At 38.4% G+C, this 27,104-nt stretch overlaps 2 protein-coding genes across 2 annotated transcripts in view; both read right to left on the bottom strand.

The window, feature by feature from the left end:
- Positions 1-2,606, bottom strand: part of TTC39A (tetratricopeptide repeat domain 39A) — a gene marked incomplete at its 3' end in the record, with an annotated part of 39,734 nt that extends 37,128 nt beyond the window's left edge. Inside the window, exon 1 of the mRNA XM_079536260.1 lies at positions 2,447-2,606. Within this exon, the coding sequence (XP_079392386.1) occupies positions 2,447-2,460 (14 nt within the window). The 5' untranslated portion in view covers positions 2,461-2,606. The remainder of the gene's footprint in view (positions 1-2,446) is intronic.
- A 6,103-nt stretch (positions 2,607-8,709) lies between these two features.
- Positions 8,710-27,104, bottom strand: part of EPS15 (epidermal growth factor receptor pathway substrate 15) — a gene marked incomplete at both ends in the record, with an annotated part of 40,717 nt that continues 22,322 nt past the window's right edge. The window contains 13 exons of the mRNA XM_079535615.1: positions 8,710-8,856; positions 10,735-10,913; positions 13,466-13,628; positions 14,043-14,119; positions 15,351-15,420; positions 16,740-16,876; positions 17,771-17,806; positions 19,088-19,178; positions 19,429-19,506; positions 19,981-20,178; positions 21,319-21,516; positions 22,150-22,311; positions 26,355-26,427. Of these exons, the coding sequence (XP_079391741.1) occupies positions 8,710-8,856; positions 10,735-10,913; positions 13,466-13,628; positions 14,043-14,119; positions 15,351-15,420; positions 16,740-16,876; positions 17,771-17,806; positions 19,088-19,178; positions 19,429-19,506; positions 19,981-20,178; positions 21,319-21,516; positions 22,150-22,311; positions 26,355-26,427 (1,609 nt within the window). The remainder of the gene's footprint in view (positions 8,857-10,734; positions 10,914-13,465; positions 13,629-14,042; positions 14,120-15,350; positions 15,421-16,739; positions 16,877-17,770; positions 17,807-19,087; positions 19,179-19,428; positions 19,507-19,980; positions 20,179-21,318; positions 21,517-22,149; positions 22,312-26,354; positions 26,428-27,104) is intronic.

Below are 27,104 nucleotides of genomic sequence, written 5' to 3'. Positions count from 1 at the left end.
TCGCAGCAGACTTCTCTAAAGAGTCTGTCCCCTCCTTCTTACAGCCCCCTTTTATTTCTGAGGCAAACTCAGCTCTGGAAGCACACAGCTGCCGATGTCTCAGCAGTGCCACAGGCTTTTGTTGCAAACACACTCTGCTTTGGGCTCTTAGGTTTCAGTGACAGCTCATGGAACAAGGGGATGTGGCCAAGCAGTCCAGGAGAGGAGCAAAGTCCAGCAAGTCGGCAGACTCCTGCTCTGCCCTTGGTCCCACCACTGTTTGACTTGCAGCGAGCAGGATCTGGGTTGCATTACGCTGACAGCTCTCATCCTGTATTTGAACAGGCAAACAGCGCAATAAATTCACTTAGGTAGATTTGTTCAGACAAATAAAAAGTATACGTGTGTCCTTTCTGCAGCTCCCTTTCCGGAGCAAACCACAGCGGGTGGTTTGCTGCTATGACTGCTTATAAAATAAATTTACGTACATATATAGCCTAACAAATTGCAAATCCCCAACCCGTTACAGAATGCAGCAACATTGCAATCAGATTAAATTTTGATCAGAAATCACTCTGTATTAATGCTTAACAGCTCCTTTTCATTGATCCAAGTGCTCTAGTCTGCCACTTTGAAGAACAGGCATGAATCATGCCATGCTTCTTTTTTTTCTTTTTAAAACGTTCTCAAGTTCTTCAGACAACCTTACAGTATCCATTTGCTCTTTTCGCCATATCCTCCAAGTCTTGGTTTCGCTATCTCTGGCTGGTCTATACTTCCGACAGTTACTCACAATCTGTAAAGGACTAATCCTGTCCAGATTAAAAGCAATGAGCAAGAGCTGCACTAGACCACTATCCTGCAGTAGGGCAGGGCACATTAAAACTCACAGCACGCACAACAAAAGGATTTTGCAAAATGCAAGTTCACATCTGCTATGTACATTGTAAGAAGCCTGACAGCAACTGTGACATTTATTTTTCTTTGGAGCACGAGATCAGCTGAAAGATCTGTGGTATTACTGAAATAAGATCCAGTGGGAAGTGAGGGAGTGATGCTGGGGAATCTCTCTCTGTGCTTGGAGTCTCCATTGCCAACCAAAAATAACCCGAATAAAGAGCTATCACAAGGACGCCAGAGCTACCCACACCTCCAACTTCAGCAGTCTCAGTCTGGCTTGTACTTCTTCATGCTTGCTTCTTCCAGATTTCAATGTGGTGAGAAACACGAAAGGGATAAAGCACACATTTTAGCCCCAAAGGCATTCCTGCAGTATTTATTCTGAGCTGCAATGATTTGTTTCGTTTCTTTTTTGCATTAGAAACATGCAACTCATTTTAAAAATGAACTATTCAGTCACAGTTGCTTTACTGCAACTTAGAAACCATGCTTCTGTTCCAATTCCCTTGCTGAGAAGTACTTGAGGCTCTCATAAACATACACTCAGGAATGACAAAATACTTTGGACAAATGGGAGACTGTCGCCATGCCCTTAATTATTGTTTTACATGAAATTTCAGAGCATTTTTCCCTGAGAGCTTCCAATAAACGGAGTTGGTATTTGAGAAGTTATCTGCACAGCGTACTTCACGGTACCTTGGCAGTAACAATGCCACATTCTCTCCAATTAAATAAAAATTGAAGCACAGCACTTCAGCACAACCCTTTTATAATTCTCTTGAACCTGCAAATTGAATCAAGACTGGAGAACAGTAAAAGCATTAGCAGCAAGGCTTCTTACCACCCAGTGCTTCTAAAGCCATTTTGAACATTTGTTCGTAGGCCTTGGGAAGGACACAGCTGTTCTGCCCAACTCACAGAGTGCAAAATCAACTTAGAAAGTAACACGAGCATTAAGAAATAAAAATAAAAAAGCGGGGATTTGAGACTGGGAATGGCAGCAGTCTGGGAACTTCCTGGCATTTCTTCCCTTTCTAACAAGAAATGTGGATTGGTGTAAATCAAACACAGCTGTAAGATTTCACCCATTGAGGACAACAATTGCACTCAGAGCCAAACAGGTGGGACAGTAATAACAGAGCACTGCACTCTGCCTGACTTGCATTTGAGATTTCAGTCAGGTATATCTGAGTGACCATCCTCGCACTCAAATACCTTCTCAATACAGTTTTCCCACAAATGACAACTGAAATTTTAGCATCAAAGACAAAAAGCCAAAAAACTGCAGGATGAGAGGCCATTTTCCATCACTCCTGCTCAAAAACCTGATGTTTGTTCTCAGTCCCAAGCAGCCCACTAGATCGTCCTGTGCTCCAACCACAACCTAATAACTTCAGTCTGTTCCCAAAGCATCTCCAAAACCTCAGGAACCACGAGCTCAGTCCTACGGAAATATTTCCTACATCATTCAGTGTAAAGGTATACTTTTAAGTAAAAACATGAGCCATAACATGAAAATACTAATAATTTTTCCATTATTTAACAAAAATCCTGATCTGTAACACATCTCAAGTCCAGCATTTTGGAGCACGGTAAGCAAAATATCGTTCTTTCTCGAGGTGCTGGTACGTGACCCTCGGTTCCAGCAGATGGAGCTGCAGAAAGGCAACGAGGCCTCAGCACGGAACTCCCAGCACCGTCTATTGGACACCCCCACGTAACAGCATCCAACAAACCGCTTTGGGACGCTTTGTGAACGTTCTGCTGCACGTTCAGAACCTTCCGACACACCACGCAGATTTGCAAACTCTTTTTCACACAGAAGGTGGTGACGCACTGGAACAGGTTGCCCAAGAAGCTTTTGGATGCCCCATCCCTGGAGGCATCCAAGGCCAGGCTGGATGTAGCTCTGGGCAGCCTGGTATGCTGGTTGGCGACCTGCACATAGCGGGGGGGGTTGAAACTTGATGATCACTGTGGTCCCACAAGTAAAACCTGGCGTGGCCCTCAGGGAAGAACGCGATGCGTACACAGAAGTTCGTGCGCTCTGCAGGCAGTGCGAGCACACGTGGAAGTGCCGGGCTGCAGGCCGGCAGGGCGAGGCGCATCGCCCCGCTCCGAAACGCGACGGCAGAGACAAAGACAGACGCGAACGCAGCTCCTGAAGGACTGCAGCACAGGTACGGCATTTGCACAGACTTGCCACGCGAGACAAGGAAGGAAAACAAGCACCTGAAAGAAAACGGGGGTTCCGCGCCCTCGGTGGCGCCGCGTGTTTGGGAAGCGCCGCTCGCCCGGCCCTCCGACCCCCGGCCGAGGCGGTCGGCGCTCAGCCACCCGGCAGCGCGGCAGCGCAGCCCCGCGAGCCCGTGCCGCGCCGCCCCCCGCGGCCCGAGATGAGGCGGCCCCGCGCCCCCGCCCGCACCTGGCCCGCCCGCTCCTGCCGCTGCCCTCGGGAGGCTCCATGGAGGCGTCGCGCGGAGCTCCGGCGGCTGCAGAAAAGACACCCGGGCTGCCGCCGCCGCTCCCGCTGCTCCCCGGCGCGCGCGGCCGCCGCAGCCACCTGGCATGATGTGAAACGGCGGCAGCCGGGAGCCTCGGCGCATGTTCGGGCCGGGCCGGGCCGGGCCCCGCCGACGGACCGCCCACACAGGTGAGCGGCTGCGGCGGCGCCGCCCCGGGCGGAGCGAGGACTGGTCGCGAGGCGCCGCGAACAGGTGCGGGGCTCCGCTGCGGGGCTTCGCCTTTTCTCCCGTGTCCCGCGCGGGGCTCGTCCCGCGGTGCAGCCTGGCCCGAGCCCAAATTCTCACAGGTCATCGACAATTTTATCAGAAATTTTAACAAAAATGGAGGACAGTAGTGCAGGTAAGCAAAGGCACCGTCAGCCATAAGGGAATCCACCCCGAAGACGTTTAACTTCAATTCAGTATTAAGACTGTGAAGCAATTTCCAGACCGCAACTAAAAACCACGTGCTAATAGCCAAGACACTCTTGAGAAATTCCAAGAGTGACGTTTTACAATTTGCTCTTGCATCGCTGCTGGCAGCAGGTTGGAATTAGGGCTACTGACTCCCGTTGAGAGGAGCACGGCACGGCTCCTTGCTAGCCCAGGTTTGGATGGACGGCCGCCATGTCAGCGTGCTCCAATGGCCGTGGGTGTGAAGCTGGAGCCTTCCTGCCCGCAGCACAGCAGCTGGACAAAGTGGTGCCACCCAGCCGTGCACACAGCCCAGGTCAGCATGAACAGAGTAAGGACAACTTCATTTACAGAAGCATAACAAAAAAAAAATAATGCTAAGACAATTTAAGCTACACATTGATGCGTGATGCTGAAAACAATGCAATCAGCTGTTGTATTATAATCTTAGCATTCAGGTTGACAGGGTAACAGTTTGTGGAAGGAAATGAGCAAGGGAAAAAGGGAAAGGTGAACACACACAGCAGGGAGTGGCAGGACAAACAGGAGGACGAGGTTGACATAACGAAACAATGGGTGTATTAGAGAACAGTGGACGTGTAAGGTTAAAAAAAGTCTTTGATTAGCTCAACATGGTTCCTGAGGTCTAAAATGTGGGGGAGGAGTCCTGGGTCTCACTCCAGTACACAGGGGCAGCTGGGTGGAGAGAAAATGGAAAGAGTGCATTTAATTAATGAATTCTTTTATTGACAGAAAAGTGAGAAAGCTGTCAGTTTGCAGAGTCTTAAAAAGATCTCTTGCTGTTGAGACAGACCTCTGAAATAAAGGTTAGAATTTCAACCCGTGTTAATCAGCAAACTAAATCCTCAAGCAAGTGTATCTTGCTCAGAGCAGCATTTTTGGCTGAATTCTTAATCTACTTCCAGTTTGAACAGTCCTAGAGTACAACCAGCTGCTTATGTTAAATCTTCCTTACCTGTGGAATATGCACAAGTAAAGCAGCACACAATTGTTACTACAAACAGGAGTGCCTCTTAATTTCAGCAGTTACATGATATACTGCCAGGCCCTTTGTCATTTAGAAAACAGGAGGAGGATTAGCATTAAAAAGTGGCTTGTCCAAAATCATTCAATAATTCAACAAGAGATAATTGGAAACATCTTGACCTCTTAATATCCAAACAGTGCAGCATTTTCCCATCCATCAGCTACAGGATCTTTAAAAGCTAATGCTTTTCATTTTCAATTCAAAAATCTAAGGTCCTAGCAGCTCAAGGTCTCTCACTTTTAGTGCAAGAGGTGTTCAGTAACACCCATACAGGTAATTAACATTCCACTCTACTTACCCAAAAAGTAAGTTTCAAACTTGCATCAGGAAGGATCTTCAATTTGGGAAGATTTCTGTCCACTTCAATTAATAACTGCTGACAATCTCCTTTACTTTATATTTTGTGATTTACAATTGCACAAGACAAATCTTCTTCCATGGTAAACAATGGATGCATAGGAATCCCAACCATCACCCTAATAAACAACAGAATTAAATTCAAGAGCATTCCGTGAAGACTGGAAATGACAACATTTTGAAGATGAGTTACTTTTCTCATTTTACCCTTTTATAATTTAGCTCTGTCCTTTATTATCTAAAAATGATATCAATGAAAAATACTGCTCTGTCAATATTGTGAAACACAATGCACACATTGGAAGGTTCAGGCTAAAGAATAAAGCATTCCAATACTGAAGTTATAGTTTTGCTAAAATTTTTCATTCTGAAACATAGAATTTTAACTTTCAATAGCTAAATGAAACTACTGACAAGTTAATGGGGAAACAACAGCAGGCAACATGGTTCTGACAACTGGATGCTATTTGTGTGAAGAAGTGACATACGGCTGGCATGTCAGGTGGCAAAGGATGGCAAGGAAATGTGTATAACCAAAGAAACCAGGAAGCCCAATACTGATGTTGCACACAACAGATTTTAAGAATTGAGCAGGAGCATTCTTTGTCACATCATGTCTCCAGGCTTAAAGTAGCAGACAGACTCCTAGACAGCTAGTCAACTCAGTATATCAGGTCCTTTATTAAGCACCTTTATTGCCTTTTTATTCTGTCAGTACTTGGCAGTGATAACAGATATTTAACATTAATTCCCAGTACATGCCACCGATACAATTTCTTATTAAGTTACTTTGCATTGGAAATGTAGCTGTCAGGTGGCCAATTCATCTGCTAAACATTAGATAACCTCTTAAATAAAAAGTACAATGGTTCGCTGTGAATTCAGTGAACTTTTACACGACAGAACCTCAGAAGACAGTAAACCAGACAAAGACAGAAAAGGATATCACATTTATCAAGATGAACAGCGACTACTTTCAGTTTCATGGTAGAATCATATGCACAGCTCAAAACTTGCAGGGAAGACAAGGTTGAAAGCAGCACAGTCGGAGGCAAAAGTATGTCCAAGATGTGAACTTGGTAGAGGAATTGAAAAGAAAAAAACCTGCCCACAGGTGGTTGCAAACGACCTCCAGGCTGTGTATGAATCCAATGAAATTAATGAAAATATTACATTGTCTAAACCAACTGATGCATCATTAAAAAGATAACCAGAAAAAAATACATATTTGGGGCCACTTAGATGAGTACATTAATATTGATCACTGCTGTAACAGAAGCATCAAGACACGAGAGACTGCTGGAACTGCTGAACTGCTGACCAAGCAGTCTACATCCACATCGTGACATGAAGATGTGACGCACCATGTTGAGAAGAATACTCTGGGTCAAACTGAAGATTTACCAAGCCAAGAAAACGTGCTTTATGTTGAGAGCACATGATATGCTGACATATCTTCACAGAGGAATATTAAGGATGGAACATTTGAGCGTTGCAAACTTTGTGCAGGCAAAAATCCTGAGGCAAACGTAGCATGAATTCTCACTGAAGCTGCCATGACTCCTAATGAAGCAAGTGACAAATGGGATTAATATGCACTGCAGCTAACCCCACTGTTGGTGCAGCTTGTTTCTTGGAAAATGAACCACCTCCCATCAGACTACAAACAGAGCACCTTCTCACGCTCACGTTACATTTGCCTGATACTTTACAGCTCCGCACCCTTTTGAAAAAATAGGCAAACAGTTCACACTTCTGTACTTAAACTTTATTTCTTCATAATTACAGGCTATTGTTAGAATTTTTAAACAAAAGGGAAGTCTATAAATAGAGGCTAATCCCACCTGAACAAGTTTCTTTTTTTAAAAAAAGTTAAAACTTCATAAGTAATGCCATTTAGCTCACAGCAGTGGTTTGTTGGTAGTCTGAGTAAAAGTACTATAGTCAGAGTCAGTAACATGAAATGTAACATCAAATGACTCAAAACTTTTAAATTCCATAAAGGAAAGCAAGAATATATATATAATATATACATAATAATATTGTGTTGGTCCACTGAGTATACATTTTTTAACAAAAGATAAGAAACTATGTAATCCAGTTAAGCATGATTTGCAAGATTAGTGTACACTCATTGCAGAGATGTATAGATAAGTTTTAACTATTTAATCCTTGCAAAAATTTGAGTTACCTTTTTTGAGCAGGTGTTTAAATGCTCATTTCCCAGTGCAAAAGAAAAAACATCGCAGTCCGGTTCCCCATTTTCCTGATAAACTGAAAACTATCAAACTCTTTCAACAGCAGCATTGGCAGATAATAGGAAGAGGTTAAGTGTATTGAAGCATGGCTGAGTCCAACTCCTCCTCCCAGTGCTGTGTGTTGAAACTTTTCCATTTCCTCAACAGAAACACCACAAGTTAAAAGTGCAAGAAAGAAATAAAAATCTCTTGATGCTTATGCTGCTGCCATCCATTTTTCTTAGATAGGGCAAAAGATTATTTTTGGAATTATTTTAATTAAACCAATTCTCCAGAATGGAGTTCTTTCAAAGTGAACAATAAGTTACTTTCATTAAGTTATTTTCATTAAAATCATATCAATCCCACTCAGTGACCATTAAAAAAAAAATAAATCAGTTTAAGGTGCAACTATCTGTTGGCATTCAATAAATTACACATACAGGAAAAAAGCAACCTTTAAAAAAATAATGAAAAAAATAATCAGACGTTTTCTTTCTATTCTCAATCTCATTTCATTTTCAACTTACTATCTTGCCAGTGAACGGGCAAGCAATCTTGCCAATTACTTATCTGCATATTTCACGAGCAAAACTGGCTCAAAGAGCAGCGGGGCCTTGTTATCTGACAGTCATCTTGGCCAACAGCAAATGCACACAAATCTTCCATTTAATTGCTTTATAAAACAAAGTAACTGGTCTTAAAACCTACGACCATGCAAGAAAAGCATTAAAGGTTTCTGTAAGACACACTCTTTTTGACTTGGATTCCATGAAGATTGTAACAGAATCTTCAATGAAGAGAAAAAAAAATAAATCGATATGCATCCATATAAAATAAAGCACTCCACAACTCTGGCATTACTAAAATCTTTCTAGAAGAGATTTCAAATGACTAACTGCTTGATGGGAGACAATCAGCCATGGCAGAATAATTGCTGTGTTCACTTTGTGTTCAATTACCAACTGCTGACGGATTACAGTCAAACTAATGTCTCATTTTCTGCATTTTCAAACTGATTTGCTTACATCTGGGAAATGTTCCTTATTTTCCTGAAAACTTGAGAGAAACTGAATGCTAGAATTAAGTTATTCAAACAATAAAAATAACCAAAAGGACTGAATTTAGCAGGAACACACCACTTTCAAAAGTTTAAATCCTTTCTTAATTTTTCTGTATATATGTAATCTTCTGATTAACATTTAAATAGGTTAGGTATTCAGGAAAAGGGACAAAACAGTTGACATATGACAACATCTTATTCTAAACTTCATGCTTCTGATATTTCAGATTTACTGAGTGCAATAGCCAGTTCCAAGTCTTCTTGCTCTTGCTGTTTTAGTCTTGCCAATCTTTCTTTCTCTTCTCTCTCGCTTTCCCTCTTAGCCCATTCAATCATGTCTTCCTCAGTAGAATACTGCATTTTTAAAAGACAAAATAATCAGATTAATAATGCAATAACTAATCCTGTTCTTGGTTTAAGTGAGTGTCAGTAAAACATTTGACATACTACAGTTTTTGAATATTACTTGCTTTCTATTGTCAGTAAACTATTACTATTAGCTTAGCTCAAGGTTTAACTGTTAAGAACTGCACTAAAGCCACCCTATTGCTCTGTTTTTCATTTAATACACTTTATTTCAAATTCAGTATTAAGTTTTGATAAAAGGTTGCAGGAGCAGCAAGTGCAATACTTTAAAATCAAATTATTTTTGAATAACAAACCAGTCTATAAAATGTCTGAGTGAATGGTGAGAACATACAGCAAGTACACCCATATCCAGCATGACAGGACATCCTAATTAATTGTACTTTCATTAGAGATGCCTTTTCCAGATGACAGTGACTATGAAAATTAGCTGTAGAATGACTTTAATTGTGCAGATGAAACACACTTAGGTAAAAAGCAGCAGAATATTGAGGTAACAGTTAGAAGCCTATGATAACACAGAGAAAGATAAGTGTGATAAGTGGAGAAGTGGAGAAGAAAAAGAACAGATCCTTTCAGTGTACTTTGATATGAACAGAATATGAACTGAACTGCTGTGATACAATGACTAAGTCAGAAAACATGGTATTATTTTCAATACAAAAGATAATACCAGAATTTGTTTCTACTCAGCATGCAGAAATGCTAAGAGGTAGTTGAAGCCCTTGTGTTCATGAACGTCCCGGTGGTAAGTCTTACAGGGTTATCACAACGTACTCCAGTTAGTTCCTGCTTCGAGCTAGTATTTAAGAGTAGAAAAGATTGTGTTTTCTCCATAGTTCACTTGTTACTCTTTCAGTAGTAACAGCTAGAAAGGAATGCTTTTTCCTTTATAAAAATCATTAACTTTTGCTTCCTCCTCCACATTTCACATTCTGTCCTCTAAACTAGCTCAGACCATCTAACCAGTAAAAGCAATCAGTAACATTACTGTCATGCTAAAAAGACACATCAGCCAGCACAAGTCAGTTCTGAAGAACTGTCAACCCTCCATTTGCTTCAATCAAGCAAATGGTTTATTACCCCCCACCAAAAAAAGAAGAAAAAAAGCAGTACGATCATGTTACTGTGAATGCAAATTGCATTTCACAGATATCAAGATGGAAAGTGAAATGATGCCTTCCAAAATTCCTCCTTGCAAAAGCTCAAAAATAAAATAAAATAAAAATTACATATATAGGCATGCACAAACCTTTAGATTTGCTTCTACTGCTTGGACACCACGACTTCTATGAAATGGATTCTGGTTACAAAGAGACACTACTTTTCACTGCATCATACATAAATCTAGAATTTACTAGCCATTCCAAACTCACCACATTACATTTCATTAACATACACTATTATGAAGCTGTTCATCACTATTTCAGTCATATATTTCACTATTATAACTAAACAGTTCAGTGACAGGAAGATTAAAATCATGCCTTTTGTTGTGTTTTTAATTAGATAATTAAGCGTGCTTTTATACCTATAGACATTTCACATCTGCTGTGTGCTTTGATAAAATGAATAATACCTAGAACAAATGTATGAAATGTCCTACTTCTAAAAGGAGGCCTCCATGAAAAAAGTGTTACAAACTCACAAAAGCAATGCAACACAAACATTAACTTCATCATTTATTGCATTGTTCTATTTTAGGGCAGCCTCAGCTGTAAACTAAATGTAACTATCGTTTAGTGGAAGGGAGATCCCACGTACAAAAGGGAGACGTGTTAATATTTTAAATTAGACTGAAGATGTCAGTGTGAACGATTCAAAGCTGACAGTATACTGAAACAAATGTAAAAAGTGTTTACTCACAGTACTGAAGTTTGCAAAATTGTTGGGGTCAGCCTCTTTACCGATGCTGGTGGGAGCAAATGGATCACAGAATAGATCTGCTTCTTGTTCTTTGGGAATTTCTGGGGTGGGAAAAGGCTGAAATGGATCGCTCGGTTTAAAGGAATCTGAAGAGTCTATTTGATTGATAGGTCTTTTCCCTTAGATTAAAATGAATTTAAAATGAATTTAAGATAGCAGGTAATAACACGCCAAAAATAGTATTAATGAAAAAGAAAAACAAATTCAAAAGCTATTTGGAATGCAACCTCCTCTTGATAAATTAGTGGAGTTATCGTGACTTCAGAGGAAGGGTTGCCAGTTTAAAAAATGAGGGCATGGCCCAATATTTCTTAAAGTGTAATCAGATGAAAAGGAACACATGTATGTTAATGATTCAAGAGCACAATTATGTCCTGATGTAGCAATATTTTGGGAAGAGAATTCCTAAGTCTTTAGTCCCTATTCTATCAACACAGTAATTTCTTCTGCTTATCAATTACCCATGATGAAAAAAGCCTTACTGGAATTATTATTTGTCTGGATCAAAGTAACAGAATTTGATTTAGAGAACAGAAATGCAAGTCTTCTAAAACAGCAAGGAAAAGCATCCTCTCGCTGTGCTAACACACACCATTTCACAGAAAAACGAAGACAGTTAAGCCATATAACAAACACTGTAACAAACAGGCTTAACTATTTTGTTCATCGTTGCCTAAGTAGCTGCAGATGAAATAGAAGCAGACGTGAGCCCACACCTGTTCTTTTTTCAGCTTAACCCCAGTCAGCTTTCAGCACCTCTGAGGACATTAATCCAAATCCTTCCAAGAACAGTTGAGCTAAATTTCATCCCATACCATTCTCTCCATATGTTATTATTTACAGTAAAGGTTTCATTGCAGTTTCTTGAATTCACCCAGCAAATTCAGTAAGTGGTTTGACCACTGCAGTGGTCGTATGCTTCTGTTCTTCACAGACCAAAAGAGATTCTAATTCAGCAATGACTTCGAGGCTTCTAGGAATGCTCCCCTGGGGAATACATGATTTATTTAGACAATTCTCAGATAACCTTCCCATGATAGTCTTCCCTCACTGATCATGTTCTATCACTGGCAAACAAGCCATGGTTTTTATTTTCCTGAATACTGTGGGAGAAGCAGCTTCAAATGACGTCTAGAAAAAGAATCCTTTTACAGAGGAAGGACTAATAATTGTAAGAATATGAAGTATATGCCAAACCCACCCAAAAATCATGAAATGGTAGCACTCATCAGTGCCTGGGAAGGCAATGGATATCAGAAGCAAGCAAGTAGCCCTTCCGCACACTTTCCATTATCAGGAAGTTTTAAAAGGACAGGCACTTCCTCAAAAAAGCATTCCTTTGTTTTGACCAAGAGAGTCATTAAGAACAAATACACTTCAATATCTCAATTTGTGATTCATGATGGGCAAAGAATTTATTGGGAATGGTTATCATGATAACCACAGGAAGAGGGTACTTTCTTTCTAGTCATCCATTAATAGCAGTACTGTTTTTCTGCCACTAGGTGCTTGCATTCTAAAAATGAATTTGTTCACCACGTTGTAGCCACTCCTAAATAATGAATCCAAAATCCCACACACACTCCTTTAAGGGCCTCCATAGAAGGAAAAACTATCAAACATTCAAATTAACACCACTTGTCACGTCAACTGCTTTTATGTTATGTTATTTGCAATGAAACAGGCTACTTGCAAGGCATGAAACAGATCTCACTTCAGCATTACAATTAAGCACTTGAGTTTAAACTTTTAGTATTACTTTTTCTGTGTTGTCCTCTTTCGAGGGGAAAACATGAATACTTACTCAAGTTTCATGCTATAGTTTTCCCAACACTTTAAAATTCAACCATAGAGTGTAGCAGTGAAAGTGATGCAGTAGAAGTTTTTAAAGAGAATGAAATGAAGGATGAAAAGTTAAATGAATACGAGCAATGTAATGTATTTTCCAATCTATGGAAAACGAAAAAGATTGAAAGTACAGATTCTGTTGTAACATGGACTTCATGCAACCAGAACAAGGTTTGGTTAACTTTGATGACAATCATAATATTTTCTGGAGAAGATTGATGTGTATTCATGGAGCAAACCAGAAGATTCAGCTATGGCTGAACAGAGAACAGCATAGGAAACCTGTGTTTATTGCTATTGCATTGGCTAGGTTCACACTACAGACCTCTCTGGCAAGGCAACCTGGAAAAAATTTAATCTGAACATCTGAGGCTGTCACCTTAACTCTAGCTTAATTTATTTTACTCCAGCCACATACACAGAGTTGCTTTAATATTTATTTAAAGGCAGCATTAAAACTGGCAGTTTTGCAATAGGTAGAACACAATGGCTTCTCACTTCAAACAATACTCACAGCCTATTTCAACAGCAACTGTTTAATTTGTAGCCATTTGTGTTCTTGCAGATACCCATATTAACTCTATATTGTCTCATTTTTAAAAAAGAAACAAAAAACAAAACTCAGAAAAAACAGCAAGCTATGCTGCCACAAATGTCAAGCAAAATTTAACACTGAGGCAAAAAAAAAACAGATCAGGAACAGACTTGTTTTACATCTTCTCACTCATTCATTGTTAGTCCAGTATACTTCACTATCCCCTTGTAATTACTGCCCTACCACCAATGTTAAATAAGCTAATCAGCATCTCACATCAGCTCTTACCAGGAGGTGGTGGACAGGGCCTTGTGGGAGTTCCAGTTTTAGGGGGCAATGCAGGAGGGACATCCTCATTTTTGGCTGGTGGCTCTTCAAATGAGTTTTTAGTTATGACCACATTTTTGATGGAGCCTGATGTGGAAGAGCCAAAGGGATCCTCATTGTTGGCCTTTGAGAAAGAAAGAAAACAGCAACACACACACTTTCAGTGCAATGTCACCAAAACTTTCCATCTTTAGAAATGAAAGTTTGTTTTTGAACTCATAATCCAGGAAGAATAAAAGCAAACATTGATGAAAATTACAGAAAAAAATCAGGAACAGTCAGTGTGTACAGCAATGAGAAGTTGAGAGCAGCTATATACATTCAAAGCCATTTGAAATACAGAGAAAACACAAAGCTTTGTGTTTTTCACAATGGAATTGCAAGACAATTTACTCTAAAAAGCCACTGTCAAGAAAGTTAACCATTGTAAATTTTAATTATTGGCAAAACTAACGATAAAAAAACCATAAGAAATAACAATACAGTAAGTCACTGCAGAGTTTCATGCATTTTCTGAGTGATACTAATTTCACATTACCTTTGACAGCGTGCTGAAGTCAGCAAAGCCACTTCCAAAGGATTCATTTCCAAACAGAGAGGCAAAGGGGTCTGTAGCTAAGTACACAAAAATCAAGCAAACAGAAATGAAATATGAAACACTGAAAGATCCTGCAACAAAAAAAGCAGCTGTTACATATACTGAAGCCTACTGAAGACTACTTCCATGTGAAATACATAATTAGGTGGGCACTTTTGCTATTTGAGTTTTTACAAAAAAACCTAAATATTAACAACTGATTAACATTATACAACATTAACATTAATTCTCCTGGAAAGGTTCTGTTGATGTATCTGTATTTTGTATTGATTGATGTATCTGTATTCTGTATTGATGTTGCTGGATGTTGTGTTGAGGGACATGGTTTAGTGGGAGCTATTGGGAATAGGTGAACGGTTGGACTGGATGATCTTTTAGGTCTTTTCCAACCTTGGTGATTCTATGATTCTATGATCTGTGTGCAGACAGGTATTTTTTGTGTATTTTGTGTACAGCCACAAATGACTATGAACACAAATGAGCTCACTTCCAACAGTAAGCTCACATCTGGAATACAGTGTCTTCAAACCTTGTATGAACTCAACCTGTAATAACAACAGTGTTCTTCAACTCTTGCATGCCACAAAGCATGTAAGAACTGCTGTTCTGTTGTAAAGTAAGAAGCATACTACATTTACCAATAATCCAATAATATCAATAATCTCTTCTGCCTCCAAAAACAGTGTTTTGGATTTTTTTTTTTTTTTTTTTTTTTTTTTTTAACTGCTTACTGTACAATATCACAAAGATTCATGCCTTGGATGAATGCCTCCTGGTGCAACTTGGCAACAGAGTGGATTAGACTCCTCCCAAAAACATCTTTACCCTCAGATAAGAGAGGGACACAGCAATACAAACAGAAACCTTGATCAAACAGTGATTTTATCTTAGATTCTCTTACATAGTACATAACTAACTTGTATTTTACTTTGAAAGCAACATGAAATCTCCTAAAAGCAACCTTAATGGGAAGTAGTAGAAACCACTCAACTAGCCCAAACACTTAGATCAGGGTATTTGGGCAGTTTTAGGTGAAGAGGAACATTTTTGCAAAATCAGTCTTTGGTGATACAGGCTGAGGATGAGTTCTTTGCTTATTTTAAATAAAAACACTCTCCACAAACTTGTTCCTTATGTTAAATGTTAATTTGGAAAAGTCCTTAAAATGCCCCCATTACAAATTCAGTCAAGACTAGGAACAAAAACAAGAAAAAGAAAGTAAATTCCATGTGCACAGTCTCCTTTTACCTAAATCATCTGATGTAGTAACAGTTGTTCCACCAGGGGCAAAAGGATCATTTTTCTTCGGAATCTCTGTCTAAAATAAAAGAATTACTTTAGTAGGAAGTTTGTTTTTCAGCTTGGTTAATTCACATTCTAAGAATACAATCACAATTTAAGTTTAGAAGGTTTAAGATAAGGTTGGTCCAGCATCTTTATGCCAGGCATCAAAGTTTAAAAAGAAAAAAAGACATTCTTTGTGAAGATATTGCTACACCACTAACAAAGGTGCAAGCAAAGCATTTCTGACAAGTGCATAACTTTAGAAATGCAGATCACACAAGGATCAGCTGCTACAGATCCCATGCCTTCACTTCTCCTTTGTCAGTCCATGAAGTATTAGAATATTGTGATTTGAAGAGGGATAGTGTGCAGAGTAAGTACTGAAGATTGTAGAAAACCAATTTTTAAGGCTGGAGGTCTGGTAATATGACCTCAACATCTGCGTAATACGCATATCATACAGAAGGAAAAGAACACCCCTGTAAGGCAGAGTAATTCCTCACTATCTCATTTTTGCAGGTTCACCTCTGGCACACTCCACAGCCACTTAACTTGCTTCCTACATGCATTAATAGTCCACTTGTATTTTTAATACATAAATGCAGATTTTATGCACACAAAACTAGAACTGAGGTATGATTAGCACCACTGAAAGAGGATACTGCAAAAAGACTAGGACAAACTTAAGACATAATTTCAGCTTCTCAGAATAAGTGTCTATCAGCCCTCAATATTGCTTTATTTTCATTAAAGTTACATCCTACAAGACTTAGTGTCCAGCTCTACCTCATTGTAGGCTGGTGATTAATCAGTAACTGCTCAGTTATAATATGAACAGCTAGAAGTTAGGCCTAAGTTTATTTGAAAGAATATGCCATTCAATAACAATTTCCACATTATGACTGGGTTCCAGTGACAAATTTAAAAAGATGCTGAAAAACAAACACCACATCTGTAAAACAGCTTGGGTTTTTAGAAGAACTTGCTATCACATCAGACTTTAAATAAGATAAAACATACTTATTGATCCTATAAGCTTCAGAGGGAAAAAAAGTGAAGTCTCAACAGAACCTGATGAGATTAATGAACTTGAAAGAAAACAAAGATTAAGTTCTACCAGCTATTAATAGAGCTTAACTCAGTCCCAAAACATTCTGACTTGTGGAGCTGCACACTGAAATATTTTTCAAATGTTTTTATTTCTATTTTCTGTGTGACTATTTCTAGAATGCAACAGAAAGAGACCAGAGAGCCACATATTTCTGAATATCCGCATTTTAAGGTAGGTCCAAATGCACCAGATAGTTTTGTCCAAATTATATATAGTAGTAAAAAAATATGTTATCAGCTTACTGTGCTGTTATTATTGTTGCTTGCTGCACTGAATGGATCAGTGCCTGCAGTCACAAAAGGATCAGTGGAGGACTGTTTGAAAAAACAGTCAGCTGCAAAAGGATCTGAGCCTTTGAAGGGATCACCACCAAAGGGATCTAAAAACAAATAAACATCTCATTAACAATTCTACTTGCTTTATTTAACTTAGCATCTTAAAAATGAAACTTTATATTGCTTCTTTCATTCTGCAGGAAGGTGACACATTTAAGACAGATTTGATGCTTCAAAAATCCTTGGTCTGTGAATAATCTGAATTCCATGGTTCAACCACTAGACAAACCAACATATTGTGCACACAACAAAAACTGTATTGTGCTACTAGTTCAGCAGAACCAGGTAAAGACATTCTTTAACTCAGCCCCCTTACAAAGAAGCATTTTTATAACAACTAATGTTTTTCACAACTCTCATACTTTCTTCTCCTTCACTCCCCAAGCATAACTGATGTTTCCTCATTTGACACTGGGTGCACCCACCATGCTGTAGCCTTCCTACTGCCCATTTTCTTTTTGCCACTGGTAATGCTGTTCAGGACTGAGCAAGTAATGCAATGGCATTGCTTAAACAGCCAGCCTCAACGGATTTCCCCATCTTTTTCAATATTTATGCTACAGAAAGAAGCTGAATTAAGAGCCTTTAAAAGTACAGTCCAACTTCTCTGCAAACAAAACATCCTTTGAGTTTGGGGCCTTCTATTTACCACCTCCATATATTTAAATCCCCACTAAGAATACTTTCAAAAGCAAGAGAGAAGTTCCTAGGGAACAGGCTTCTCTGAAAAGGTTTAACACAAGTGGGCAGCTGCTACTGCTATATATCCATCCTACAGTGACTTTTTAAGTCATTACCATCTTTTTCACACTGTAAGTGGTGATACTTCTCCCCCCTCACCCCCCATGTACTGTTCTACTAGGAATCATTTACAAAAAAAAAAAAAAAAAAAAGAGAAAGAAAAAAAAGGAAAGGTTAGAAGTTAAAAAGTTGCTCACCAATTTTCCCAAAAGGGTCATCTTTGAAGGGATCACCTGTTCAAGGGAAAAAGCAACTTGTAGATTTTAAACCATAAAGCTCATGTACTGAGTTGAAGTCTTTTTGATAGAAATAAGTTTCTAATGCTAGAATTTCCCTCACTCAGAGGCAGAGTTTCATAATTCTCAGTGGAACAAGAGCTGATAACAGACAAAGCAATGAAGCACACAATAACAGCCATCTGAAAAATGCATCTCTGTTGGCTGCTCTCAGTAAAGATGCACACTGTGCAGCATTTACACCATAGTAATACAGGCTAATTACTGATGAAAACTTAGTTCCACTTTTATTAATTCTCACAGACACGATGGATAGCAGCCATCAAGTGTTCATTTCTATACTGGATACAAGTATATGGCACCAGTATATTTCTTCATTTCACATACATAAGGTCTTACAGCTCTAGATATCTACCTCTAAACAAACTGAGCACACAAAATCCAGGAGATTGATTAATTGACATATCTTTCTCCTCTGAAAGGAAGGCTGTCATACCCCATAAGCAGAACTACTTCATAATATAAACTATTTCATCGTATAAACAAAATAAGAAACAATATGTATGTGAAATCACTGAAGTTGTTTTAATATTTTTAAGTGAAAAAGATGAACTAAAGCTTAAATCTACATTGGCAATCTTTTAGAAGCCAAGTGACGCAAAATAAATTTAGCTTCTTTAGCTGCATACATCTGTTTCAACAGTTAATCCAAATTAACTCTTCCCATACTCCAAGTCTCCATCCAGACAGATCACTCCTCCCAACATTAGAAAAAAAAGGAGCAACAGAATTCTTAAGTGGCAAGTTCTTAAAATAAAGCCTAGCACTTCCACAAGATGAACAGATGGTACAGTTCCACATTATCTTTTTCTGAGTACCTAACTTGCCATAAGTAGGCCACAGCCATTCACTCTCAGCCACCCACATGCTCCCTACACCACAGTGCACTGAACCCTCAGATGATCTGCTTGTGGCTCCGTGCTCCAAATTAGATCAGTGACACCACATGTTTCACAAGCATGCCCGCACTTTTAATACCAAAATGAGACCTCCAAAAGGAAAAAAATGAAAAAAAAAAAAAAAAAAAAAAGAGGCACTCAGGAAAAAAAAACACAGGTAAGAGACACACTCTGGAACTCTCATTTGTATTTTTGTAATGCTATCGGCTCTTGTCACTCAAGTACTTTCACATTTATTCCATGAAGACTGGAAGTTTAATCTGTGTTCATACAAAACACATTTCTGCAAATCTGCACTTAGAGAGAAGAGTGTACTTACTGCCAACAAAAGGGTCGGACTGGAAGAACTCTAAGCTTGTTTCAGAAACTATGTCAGGCAACGGATGAGATTCAGCATCAAATGGATCCTCCTGAAAAACATGAAAGAAGCAAAGAAAGGTAAGAAGTGTGAGACACTTACCTCATACTGTTATCTTTTATTAACTTCTTAAAGCTGAAATGATTTTGCATTCATCAGAACTCAACAGAGAGCTAAAATATTCCTCAGTAAAAATCAACCTGCTATATAAGATAAATGCATTTATGACATCATGCCCTATTTACTTTTGTTTTTTCTTTTTACATTCACTTCTTCCCCCACTTAAATTTGAACAAACTCACTTTTCTCGTAACGGTTGCAGATGGAGTCTCTTTGTCTTCTTCTGCAGCAGCAGCTGTTGTTTCAGGACTATTTCTTGTCTATGTAAGGATAAAAGCAATTCAGTGTAAGTAAACAGAACACTACACTACTTACTCCATTTTAAGTATCAAACTGTTGTAAGAATATACTAAAGGATACCTCAAGAGGCTCATACTTAGAACACACTGAAGTGTTCGATAAATTGAGACAGAAAACCGGGCATTTAAAAAGCAAGACAGCTTTTAGATTTTCGTACTATTCCTCATTCTATTGGAAACAATTGGAAACAGCTGCTCTCCTTTAACATTAATTTTACTCTTCAATTTATGATGTTAAGCTTTGGAAAATAATGTTGCCTCTTTTTCTGCTTATCAACTTCCAGATCTCTGGAATACTCCCTCAGAATAACATCCTTAAAGTTCGCTTTGAAAATGTTTAAAAACAAAATACAATCAATCTTAATACATTCTTAATTTATTCCAACTTCACAGCTGCATTGCATCATGATCAGGGAGGCAAAACATTTTACTCACTGGGGATACATTGTTTATTTGTTCATCTTCAGCTATGCTTTCCCTTTCAGCATTCTCATTAAGGTTAGCAGTTTCACTGCTGCTGTTGCTAAGACTAGAATGATCCGCAGTTCCGTTAACAAGTACAGTCTGTGGCTGAGAGTGCCAACTAAATTGGTTACTTTCCAGATCTTTCAGCTCAAGAAGTTTTGTCTGCACCTGTGAACAGAAATAATGCATGTGTGTCAGCGCAGTAGCACATGGAAACTAGAATACAACTCTCCCTTCCTAACTGTGAGATGGAAGGTAATTCTTATACTCCAAAATCAAGTATAACAAACTATAAAATTTCATAGAAAAGCACAAATCTGCTCCTGAAGAGATATGGTAGAAGACCTGAGAACCTTCTGTGCCAAGGAAGCAGGCCGTATCACTGGTGATCACTGGCAGTATTAAAGACTTGTTCCACTGCCACTCAAGCACATCAGACTTGCAAAGCCTTCAGTTTGTTTGGGTGTGGGTTTTTGATTTTTGTTTGATTTGTTTTGTTTATTCCCTTTTACATTACTCACTTGTAATTGCCTTAAGCTCCACAAATGTAAAAGGCTACTTAATCAGAATTCAAAGAAAAAATTAGAAATTATCTTCCTTCACGCAACTTTTGAAGTCTAGAAAATCCAAAATATATTTTCTTAAGCAGGCAGTTACAGCCACATGATTATTTCAGCAATAAATGAGAGAAATGACAAAAAGGTATGCAAGCTAACTATTCATTGAAGTAATAAACTGTTGACTGCACATACAAAGTACAGCTTTGTTCTTAAAAAACAACGCAGCCATCTCTCTGCTTCTCTGTACCTAGTCCCAGTACTCTTCCATTCACCTTCCTCCTTCAAGAATACACGAAGTAAATGTGTTAAGTAATTCTATACCAACGTCACATCAATTTATGAACAGTGAGATCATGGCTCAGGCTGCGGCTGAGGAAGAAAACTTGGATAACTATTGGACATAAGGAATTTAAAGAGGCATTACTCATTAGTCATTCATTACATTAAAGCAAGTTATTTATCAATTATAATGAATTCCCTCTTATAACAATGGAGAAATAGAAATAAATACTTAGAGCAACGCAAGTCAGTCTGTAAGAATTGTAACTACTAAACACATGTTCTGTGCAAGCAATGGAATGTATAGAAACTGTGAAAAGTAGAAAAACATTTTCTCCTTATGAAAAAATCATACCAAAGCCTGTCAGCTAAAACAGTTTTTTTTTGTTTTGCCTTTTTCTTTTTCTTTTTTTTTTTAAATTATTGTTTTTCCTTTTTTTTTTTCCCTTCCCCTTTCACAATGCCTTACCGAACTGATTTCCTGTTGTGAATCTTGCAGATGTTGCTGAAGAGGTCCCAGCTGTGCTTTCCCAGACTCTATGCAATGCTCAAGCTCTGCAGTTTCTTGCTGCAGACGACTCAGCTCCTCTTGAGCTTTGGTCAGTTCATCTTCATATGCTGAGATCTTTGACTCCTGGCTCGTTATTTCAGCTTTCAGCATGGCAATCTAAAGCATAAACAAGGATTCCAAAGTCAAATTAGGAAAAGAACAACAAACAACAACACACCAAAAATACCCCCACACCTCCAAATATATCTAGGAAAGGCTAAGATTTATGACCAGAAGATTTATGACCAGCTATTGCAGAGACTTCAGATCATACTCTAACAGAAGATTTATCTGCTATTTGTCCCAATGAGATCAAGCTGTTTTCCTGACCAATACAGGTATTACTAATATTTAAGATTTGGAAAAAAAAACCAACCCTGAAATTTTATGTTAGAAAAAAAAAATATATATATATATATATATGATTATTTTTTTTAATCCCAAGAAATCAGTCCTGATAATCAGTGTTTCTAGTTACATTTACATTGTGTTACACATTTGTGTCATTTGTTTGTACACAACTTCACATGTGTGCAAACACATCTTACTACACTTGTTGGCACACTGAGACATAAAGAGGTCAGTGAAATAAGTGATGTCTCCTATTCTCTATTGGTCACAAAATCCTGCAACTCAGGCTGTTTAATCTTGAAAGTTTTTTCTCCTTTCCTAACCACCACAACACAGTGCAAGCATGCCTTACTCAAAATGCAGCATTCCTTCTTAAGGGCTGAAGCCACTAGGCCTTACCAAGTGGGCCTCCTCTGCACATTTCTGCCTGATATCATTAAGTTGCTCTTCCAACTTGGCCTTCTGCTCATCAAGATCATTAAGGATTTCCTGTGCTTCCTGTTTCTGAGCTTGCAGTTTCTGCAGATTACTGCTCTCCCGTTTTACTTCATCTTGTAGATCCTGTAATAAAACAGATTTGCTTTGCCTTTGTCTACTGCTCCCTCTGACCATTAAATTTCATGGTATAAATTGTGGTAATGATCAGCCAGATTTGACAGTAGCAACATGTTATCTTCCAAAGGCTAACATGTACTGCACATCACACAAGCAAGTGTTCTCAAGTTTTAATTCTAAGAGAACAACAATTAGGTTATTTGCTTTTTCTTTTCTTTCATCAAACAACAACAACAACAACAACAAGGTATTGAAATATTGAAGATCACACTCCCAAACAGAAATTAGAACAGTTTAATCAGTGGGAGGTAGGCTTCCTTCCTGAATCCAGAAGTCATCCTTACTCAGGCTGCTACATTCTTTTCTATTTTAGCAACATGTTTTATTGAGTTCCTTAGTAACAGAAATTCTTTACTCTGTTCCTTTCCCCTCAAAAACACACACCCAAAAATACAAACTCATTTTAGCAGCAAGGTAAAGAACAAAATCAGTGCCTTATTAACCCAATTGCACTTCCCTTTAGATTTTCCCCACCTCCAATTTTTGCTGAAATCACCCTCTTTTTTTTTTCCTGGTAAGAAATGCATGTTCCATATATGAAAACATGGCATGTTTTGTTACAGGGAACAGCTGTAAATAAAGTGTAAGATACAGAAAGTAGCATCATATGATAATTAGTTCATTTCTTAGCAACAACAATGGTTATACTTCAAACTGCAGAGATAACACTGGAAAAAAACCAAGACAAGAATTTAGCAAGCACTGTCAAAGTCAAGAGGAAGAAGTAATACAGAGAGATCAAAAAAGGATTATTACAGAAGTAGTAGATGAGAGAAGAAGACTGCAGTCTTTTTTAAAAAAAAAAAAAAAAAAAAAAAAAAAAAAAGTAATTGAACACAGAATCATATACAACAATAAAGAGATAAAGAAAATTTAGGACAGTAAGAAATAAAAGCTGACATGATGAGATCACGCATTCCTGTGCTGTTCTACGGTAAGATTCTGTTGTCACTTTTAGGTGATTAAGTTATCTTTTTTCAAAAAGGGGAAGAAGTTAACTCATATCTGTTAACATCTCCAGTTAACCAGGACAAGAAGAGAGAGAAACAAACGTATATGGCGCAGCAGTCAGATGCTCAGCAAAACAGGGAACCTCAAGACAGTCAGAAGACTACCTAATAAAATATCAGAAACTCGTTTATGAAAAAAATCAAAATCCATTTATCAACTTCAGGATTAATGGCTGAAATTTCATGACTAACTTACAGCAGCCAGAATAGATGACTTATTTTCCATAAAGCAGAATCAATAAGTCAATATATGCAAAAAGCTCTGACAGCAGCTAGTGACTTGGACAACTGGGAAAGTGTCCTAATCCGTTCCGTTTTTTCACGACTTTGCATACAAATCCCATCTGACTCTCAACATACGCAACCAGGTTGAGGGGTGGAAGTAACAGTTCCTTTCAGTCACACACACAAGCTAAATATAGATGACTTTCAATCTTGCTACTGGTTCTTGAGACCCAATGTCTGTTCCAGCCACAGCAGTAGAGAAGCGCTGAGGAGACATGACTGTACCTGATATCTCCAAAATAGATTCTTCTTTCTTCCATAGATGTGAACATAAGTTGTGCTTTTTTTTTTTTTTCCCCAGGAGTTCCAAGCATTTGTTCAAAAAAATCTCTTCACAAAGCTTCAATATTCCACTTAAAACTGGAAACAGACCTTTTGACTTCATGTCAGGAGAATTCTAGGGAATTTTATTCCAGGATTCTTTCCCAGTTATTGTTGGGAAAGCCAGAAGAATCACCATTTATGTTAGAGTCTTTGCAGGCACACTAAGAAACCATACACATATACAAAGTGCTTGATGGAGGATCTGAGTCTTGGGCATGTGGAAAAAAGCCCATAACTTGAGGTAGAGCCTCAATGATGACACTTGTATGGTCAAAAATTATTGTTTTAGTGATACATTAACTCTGAAAAACTGAGTTGTCTTCTGCCAAGAAGAACATTTTGTATCCGTGTTTCTTATCTCTGTTATTCATAAGAAAATAAAAACTCCATCACAGAATAAATGAAAAAAATGCCTTAGTTTCTCAATCTTTACTCTTCTACCTGTTACCTCTTATGAAAAACAGTCTTTAATCATTGCTGAGAGATAATGCTTTAATAAACATTAAAATATATCAGTTTGTTATGTTTTCTCTACAAGTCTTTTTCTGTCTCTGCGTCTCAGACTCTGTTTGTACAGCATACACATTATTTCATAGGGGAAAATAGCTATTCTATCTCTTCCCTCATACAGATCTGTTCAACCCATCACAAGCTTTTGTGAGGCTATAATTTATGTTGGTGAACATAATCCTGGTATCACGAACCTTTCCATGTGCTGCCACTAGAATAGCTTGATCAAAAGTGGCAGATTACAACACAGTTTGTGCCTACCATCTTTAGAAATATCACTATAAGAACATCAGAAAGAAAAAAGAAGCAAATAACATGATATTCTTCATCTGCTATCCTGTGAAGTTCTAGAAAGTTTCATGAAACATGCAGGTTCCTCCAACATTAAGGAACAAAGAGACCAGAGATACAGAGCCATTAGCTCAAATGAATGCTGGAGTCATGTCCCATTTGATTCTGATGGCTTTCCATTTTTCTGACATGTCAGTAACAGACTGCTCCTTCTTCACAGACTGAGAACTCCTTATATTTAGCAGGATACAAATAGCTTATGTGATCACTAAGAGGTTAAAGATTTAAGACAGTTGTTTCGAACACAACTGCTCTGGATACAATGATCCCATTGATTCTGCGATGCTGCTGACTATCAAGGACTATAAACATAAAATCACACTAAGACTGCAACATTTTAGGCCTCACGGTACTAATGGCAGGTGTTTTATTTAGCTTTAGACACCTCTCGTACAAAGGCAGCAGAGAACTCAATCTTAATATGAACACACAAGTTTCAGAACAAACTAATAAAATCACCATGTGTGCCCAAATAGAAACATCAGTGAGAATGTTTAACAGTGTGAAAAGGTCCTCTTCATCACAGAGAAGAACGATGCTGGCATGCACAGACAGAATTGCAGGAATGGTCAACTTCTGCACACATTCCAGCAGCTGCTGAATCTGGCTGCCGTTGTGACCACCAGGCCAGCATCTGCTTATCTTCTGAAAGGTCAGATTATTCAGTATCATCCAGGCTTTAAGGATATTAAATAGCTGAGCACAAGAGTCACAATGCTTGCAATACTGGCTTTTCTTTCCCAACCTTCCAGCCCCCAAAACAAAGTAAAATTAGAAATTTATATCATTTACTCATAATCAAATAGAGAGTATTTGAACTAATAAAGGTTCCCGAAACAAAGGCAGAAATAAATGTAAATGATCAGATGTAACACTGAAGGTTTTTTTCTTATTGTTGCAATTCCAGCTGCTTCTGCACCTTACAATTTAACTTAAATATGCTTTGCAGTATTTAATTCACAGCTTATAATGTTAACACCTTAAACACTGATGCTGACTATATAATTTTTAATTCATAAGGCACTTGCAAAATTCAAATTACACTAAGTTCAATGACGCCCCTTTAAATAAAAATCAAATATATTACTTCAGAATTCACTTATTTTAGGCAATATTCTTCTCAAGCTGGATAATTACTGAGACTTTTAAGAAGCAGCCCCATAGAAAAGTCCTTTTAATTCAGCCTCGTTAAGTTTACTAATTTGTGGCACAATAGCATCTTATTCAGTTTTTAGTAGATCAGCCCTGCTTAAAAGAGGATTTATTATTTTGAATATCTCTCATTAAAAACTCCATGCAGATTACATATCCTAGGAGCTCACACATTTATACAGAGATGCAGAACCCTACTAATCCACATTGGTATACCAAATATATTTCAACATACATTCTTTTCCTCAGCCACCACTCAGCAAGTGATGCGATCTAAAGATTCAGTATCTCATTGCTATTAAAGCATCACATGGTGCAATATCAGATATCTGAGCAACAATTCTGCGTCTTATTTACCTGCACCTCACTCGTCCTCTGTTTGATGGTATCTTCTTTCTCCTTCAGGTCTTGCTCTACATTATTCTTTTCCCTAGAAGACCAGCAAACAATGCAAGAATACTTAAGAACATCAGCTACAGCAGGTACAGTTATCCAGCCTCCTAACCCTGTATCTCTCTTTAAATACATAGTGAAACATTAAACACAAAAGATCTAAGGGATTTCTGCTTTCCAAATAATTTACAAGACAGAAGCCCACATAAGCCTTGTGCATAAAAAAAAAAAAAAAGATGCCTTTCACCCAACTGCACTTTAGTGATAAGAATGGCTTAAAAATGGAAGGGGGCGGGAGGGAAAAATCAATGAAATACTGTCTTCAGTGATCTCACTGTTGCTATGGAGCGCTTGTCTAATGAAAACTGCTGGGAAAAGTGGGAGGGATTGCATCAGATTCCATCTGTTAACCCCTGCAAATACAGTAATTCCTATGCTACCAGCAGCTAAAAGCATTTTCAGGAGGCCACCCTAGCAGATTATTAACCTTGACTATCATATTTTAGATAGATTTGTTGATAAGATCAGCCAGAAGAAGAAAAGTTAGCCTGCTCTAATCACTAAGTGCTTAACAGACTCCATATATAGTTATTTGCTGTGTCATATCAAGTCTGTCCCTACAGACATTTATGCAAGCTTACAAGTGACTACTGATGACAGGGGAATTACCATCAGTAAATTCTTGGCAGCCAAGATAACAATAGCTTTAAGAAA

Source organism: Tetrao urogallus (assembly GCF_951394365.1).
Source record: "Tetrao urogallus genome assembly, chromosome: 5".
NCBI lineage: Eukaryota > Metazoa > Chordata > Aves > Galliformes > Phasianidae > Tetrao > Tetrao urogallus.
Note: the sequence above shows the minus strand (reverse complement) of the source record. Positions and strands in the feature narration are given on the sequence as shown.